The sequence below is a fragment of the Sinocyclocheilus anshuiensis genome, unplaced genomic scaffold (assembly GCF_001515605.1).
Source record: "Sinocyclocheilus anshuiensis isolate Anshui unplaced genomic scaffold, SAMN03320099.WGS_v1.1 scaffold1014, whole genome shotgun sequence".
NCBI classification, from domain to species: Eukaryota; Metazoa; Chordata; class Actinopteri; order Cypriniformes; family Cyprinidae; genus Sinocyclocheilus; species Sinocyclocheilus anshuiensis.
In genome coordinates, this window is record NW_015540943.1 from 617,876 (window position 1) to 623,616 (window position 5,741).

The 5,741-nt window shown below is 36.5% G+C and overlaps 1 protein-coding gene across 1 annotated transcript in view; it reads left to right on the forward strand.

Annotated features, from left to right (window-relative positions):
- Positions 1-5,741, forward strand: part of LOC107689721 (proton myo-inositol cotransporter-like) — a 56,515-nt gene that overhangs the window by 38,491 nt on the left and 12,283 nt on the right. The window contains exon 5 of the mRNA XM_016487852.1: positions 5,103-5,266. Coding sequence (XP_016343338.1) covers positions 5,103-5,266 — 164 coding nt within the window. The remainder of the gene's footprint in view (positions 1-5,102; positions 5,267-5,741) is intronic.

Genomic DNA, 5,741 nt, shown 5'->3' on the forward strand with positions numbered 1-5,741 from the left:
TCATTTCTGTCTAGGAGAAATATTTGAGATGTTAAAGAGATCTAACTTTTGATTTTTGGTTTCTGGCACCTGTGTACACTTCCATATTTCCAGAATAATAGGGGGTTTTAACACTGATGACTTGCATTAAATGCATTCTAGTTACTTAAACAAGTTACTTAAAAGAGTCATATATTTTTTGTCTCACACGGCTCCGGGGGGTGAACAAAGGCCTCCTGTAGCGAAGCAGTTCTGGGCGGATGATGTATGAGTTCAGCGTTGCGCATGTGCCGCTCAGAAGTGACGCACGTGGAAACGCAGGGGAGAGATCAAAACAAAACAACGGTCACTAATTAGAAGTACAAAATGAGGATTTGTAAAGAAGAATGTCGGAGGATTTCGATATAAGCCAAGAGGAGACCGGTTTTCCTTTGCTAAAGTAAGGAAACTTTGCTTCCTTTGCTTCTGTTAACAAACGTTGGTTTTCACGAGACTCACGAGAATGCTCATCGCTGAACTCATACGTCATCCGCCCGGAACTGCTTCCAGTGTACAACAGTGAGTGCAAGCTACATTAAAGTGATTATTACGTTTTGAATATGGATATTTTTTTTACAAAAACGCATCGATTCGCTACAGAAGGCCTTTGTTTACCCCCCGGAGCCGTGTGAGACACTTTTTTTTATGGATGGCGCCTTTTATTTAACTGCTTTTGTACTGATGCATGCAACACCCGCTGAGTGCCATGAAACAGCTTGAAAGATCAAAGACAATTTTTAATATAACTCCGACTGGATTCGTCTGAAAGAAGAAAGTCATATACACCTAGGATGACTTGAGGGTGAGTAATTTATGGGCTAATTTTCATTTTTGGGTGAACTAACCCTTTAACTCCTTCCTAACAGTGGAATTTGTTTTATCTCACTGATGAGAATGGACATTGTAAGACATTTAATGAATCCCCTTATTTACAAATCTTCTTAAATAAGTCAAACATTTTTTTGCAGTCTTTGAAGGTTTTGTGCCAAAACAGTCATAATTTAGTCTCTCTGAATCTTAGTTAAATTTACTTTTTTGCTACTATACCTTTAAGACTTATTTATGTAAATTACCTCTGATATGATTGTCTAACATTGTTGTACACCATTTACTCATATGTTTGCTGTTTGTACAACATTTACTTCTAGATTTGCAGTGTAGTCCATACTTCCTATCCTTCAATAACCGCTTGATTTCAAAGTGTACGATTTATGAAATGATCCACTCCAATTAGAAACGGGCCAGTCAACTAATCAACTAGTTGTCTGACAACTGACTAGTCCATTAATGGTGCATTTACAGAGAGACAATTGTGAAATATTGCAGATACACAGCTTTGAGAAGAGAGTGTTTGCATACTAAGAATGTGCTGTACTTTTGCATGCTAACAGCAAGTTCTACTTGCGAACTTTTAAAATAACGTGTGAAGATTGCCCTATGAGTCCAAGCAATCAGATTGGTTTTAAGAGCATCATTTTGAATCCAGAATGTATTTGGATGATTTGTTGGTCTTTATTGGAAACTTTATTTTATAAAAAAGCTCACAGTTTTGTACAATAAAAGGTTATAGTTACTTTGGTTGTTTATTTGTTGAATGTCTATTAGTTACATCCACTTCTTCCTAATATTGGATTTTTTTTAATCTCACTGATAAGGATGCACATTGTAAGACATTGAATGATTTCGACCTTATTTACGAAACTTCTAAACGATTAATTTTTCTTAACATTCCACTGAAGACTTATTTAGGTCTTATGCGACTTTAGAACAAAATAAAACAATCATAATCAGTGTTTGGTTCACTGAGGCAGACAGGGTGAAATTAATGATATTCGGTTCAGTAAGCAAGTCAGATTAATTCTGCTCTGAAGGATTTTTTTAATGTTTTTGATTCACTAAAAATGTGTAAGTCACTTTGGTTACCACATCTGCTAAATGAATAAATGTACTGAATGTGAAAAGAAGTGGCTCATAGGTGTCATTAATCAGGAATCAGACTTGGTTGCTCTGTATGTTGATTCGCAAAAAAGTAAGGACTCTTTCAGAGTACTTTAGTACGATGTTTCATCCATATCTGTTCAAATTTATTCATCTTTCTGACACAAAAGATGTCCATGTTGCAGCTTAGTTTCAGATCTGCAAAGAGAAGAAGTCTTGAGTTCTAAAAGTGACTGTAGGCTTTCCTAGTAAGTCATAATTTTTCTCAAAACATCAAAAAAATTGTGAATCCACTAGACATTGTTCCCTTTCAAATGAGATCCAGTCTAGACGTTGACCACACCAGTCTTTATCTCATCCAAACACTCGGCAATTACCTCTTCTATACACATCAGAGCCCTCCCTCCATCCCTCGCTCGCCATCTGACATCTCTGTTGATTCCTAGACTCATATCTAGAAGTCTGGGGTGAATTTGCCATGCAGGATTATGTCAGAGTGCTCTTCAAACAGTTTCTATTTTCAGACAGGAATCCATCTCACACCTTGGCAAGAGTCCATGGCTTTTGCCATTCCGTGTTTAACAAAATCTTTCATTTGTATTCATGTGTGCCGAGGCGTTTGTAAGGAGGTTAACAGCACTTAGATAACTCAAAGCCATGATTGCGTTAGCGTTTCATAATTCTGAAGGTCAATGTTTTTCTATTTTTCAGCTTCACTGAGAATCTTTTAACTATCGGCATCAACAATCCAGCTTACATAAGCTATAAAAGTTAAGAAATAGGCTTCTATTTTGGTTTGATAAACTAAAGAGCTGGTAATTTAGCTGGTCGTGATGGACTCATCTTGTTGAAATGATCATGCTTCGTGATACAAATCAATGTTTTTATAGTAAGTAGGCCAACTTGATTACGTCATTCGTGGTGCTTTATGGGAATGGGCGGAGCTAAAGTACTCTTTTGGCACACTTTGCTTGCTGCGACTCTAATTGGTGGAATCAGATGGTTTGCTTAAAGTTGTATGCATATTAAAGTGGAATACGAGTATTTAACCAATTTCGCACATCTTTGAGTAAATTTATATAGTTTGTAGTTTAAAGACAGGTTACAAATACATATGATATTTGGTGTCCTTATCTTGCATTTATCAATACTAACATGATTCATGGGCAGAAGGTGATATAAGCCACTTGAAGACCTCTAGATCTGCAGCTGAGATTATTTGAACAAATCCACAGGGGTCACTGACCCACTGCCAGAAGCATTGTATTATGAAACAAGGAAAGAAAGCACTTGCCATGGTGTGCAGAGAATAAGACACATCTATTTTCTGCCGCTGTAGTGAACACTCATCAGTGGCTTAGGCTCCATTCTTCTCATTTCCTGACTTTTGACACCACTTTTACCACAAACAATACCTCATCTGTCTATCATTGTACTACAGTTCTGTACCCTCGTTTCTTCTTTTATCAGGGTTTTTATCCAGCATGTTTGTGACCAATACAAGAGCAAATTAGGGAATGAGTTTTTTTTTTCTTGATAAGAGCAACCAAAGGCTTCCAATTTTCATCAACCCAATGGGATGGAGTCAGGATGCTTTTAAGGATCAAGACAGAGCACTTTTAAACACGTACACACAAGGGAATACTGTGAACAGAGAACTAGGCGAACATGATACATTTCATCTGATAGGCCTGGATCTGCAGGCACACACGATGGTTGTGTGAAAGTAATTGAAAAGCTCGACAGTAGTCCAGTTTTCATAAAAATTGGGAATTAATTCCCTTTAAATCTGCATTAGCTGCTAAAATTACCTTTTTTAAATAAGTCTGTTAAATGCTCAATGTCTGACAGCTGAGACCCTTTGACGTCATTTGTTGAACAGCTGAATTATTGGAAATAATTAGAGCAACGTAATTCCTCACAATCTGGTGGATGCTGAGGGTTAAAATCTTTTTCTTTTTCTTTTTCTTTTCTTGTTATTTTGACACAAAAGAGTACAGTACTGAAACTGTCAGTGTGGTTTTCTGTATAAAAAACCATATGTAAAAAAAATGTGTATAAAATTACTTTTTTTTTTTTTTTACTTTGACGTGACATGTGAATGGTGGTTTTCATAAGGTTCAAGTGTTAAATGGTTTAGAAATGTGAAAACACAGCAAGACAAGAAAAACTTAGGTTAGGTTGGTCTATTTTGCTGGTTTTGGAGAGGTTCGAGATATCTGTCAACTTGACCAAACTGGTAGACCAGCTTAAATGGAAGAAAGAAAGGCATAAATGTTTGGAATGACATTCGTGAGTATGTGAATGAATTTAAATTTTTGGATGAGTTAATTCTGTATAAGCCAGTATGCAAGACTATGGCAGCACAAAATAATGCAAATCCCTTATGAATTTGAGAGAGAGAGAAAGAGAGTAGGAAGATGGCATTTTACTTTGGGTTAATGAATGTTTTCCTGCTTCACTCCTTTGTGTGGCGAAAAACACTTTCGCTCAAGTGTCGCTCTCTCGCTTAACCTCACATCCATTATGTGGTGTTCAAGTGCTGATGTCACAGATGAGTGTGAGTCTGTTTACATGCTTAATTACTGTATAGAATGACTGTACATTGTATGTTTTTAATAGTAAAGAAGGATTAAGAACACATTAAAGGAGTCATGATGTTGCTAAAAAGAACATTATTTTGTGTATTTGGTGTAATGCAATGTGTTTATGCAGTAAATAATTTTGACCCCTGCTCACTTTTGATGAAAAGGATATATGATGCATTCAAAGCCCTGTAAATCATAATGAGAGGCAATTAGTTGTAAGTATGCTTGATAAAAAAGGAGGATGTTTTAATTGAAAAAGTTGAGATGACATCAGCCAGAAAGAGGCCGAGTTGCAAGACCACAATCTCATTTTATGATATGTGGGTGAAGTGGCACTTATTGGCTGGCTCAATCAGAGATGAAGCAGTAACTAAAGTGTCTGGCTATGTTCAAACATGCATACTAACATACTATTACTATTTGTAAGGAATAATACCCAGAATGCAATGTGGTTGTATTCTTGCTTTTCTATCAGAACAGAATCTATCCGTAAAAAATAACCTTACATGTCTTGAAAAGCACCAGGAAGTTTATGTTTCCTTTGCACTCTGTTTGTAGGTACTACAGCGCCACCATTCTGCAGATGTCGGGAGTACAAGATGACAAGTTGGCCATCTGGCTAGTGACTGTAACAGCGTTCACAAATTTCCTGTTCACTCTGCTGGGCGTTTGGTTGGTTGAAAGGGTGGGCAGACGCAGACTTACGTTGGGAAGCATCTTTGGTAAGATACTGATATACTTAAGCAGAATATATTCCAGCACATTTGAAACTTATTTTGGATAACATTTGGGTGCGTTTTTAGCCTTTTTAACTCACTAAAGGGGAGACCAGGGCTAGTCCGCATGCTTGTAATATACAAACAAATGAAACAATTGTTTTGGCCAACAGATTGTTTAAAATGAAAACATATAAAAAGTATTGCACCAATATATATACAGTGGGTACGGAAAGTATTCAGACCCCCTTAAATTTTTCACTCTTTGTTATATTGCAGCCATTTGCTAAAATCATTTAAGTTAATTTTTTTTCCTCATTAATGTACACACAGCACCCCATATTGACAGAAAAACACAGAATCGTTGACATTTTTGCAGATTTATTAAAAAAGAAAAACTGAAATATCACATGGTCCTAAGTATTCAGACCCTTTGCTCAGTATTTAGTAGAAGCACCCTTTTGATCTAATACAGCCATGA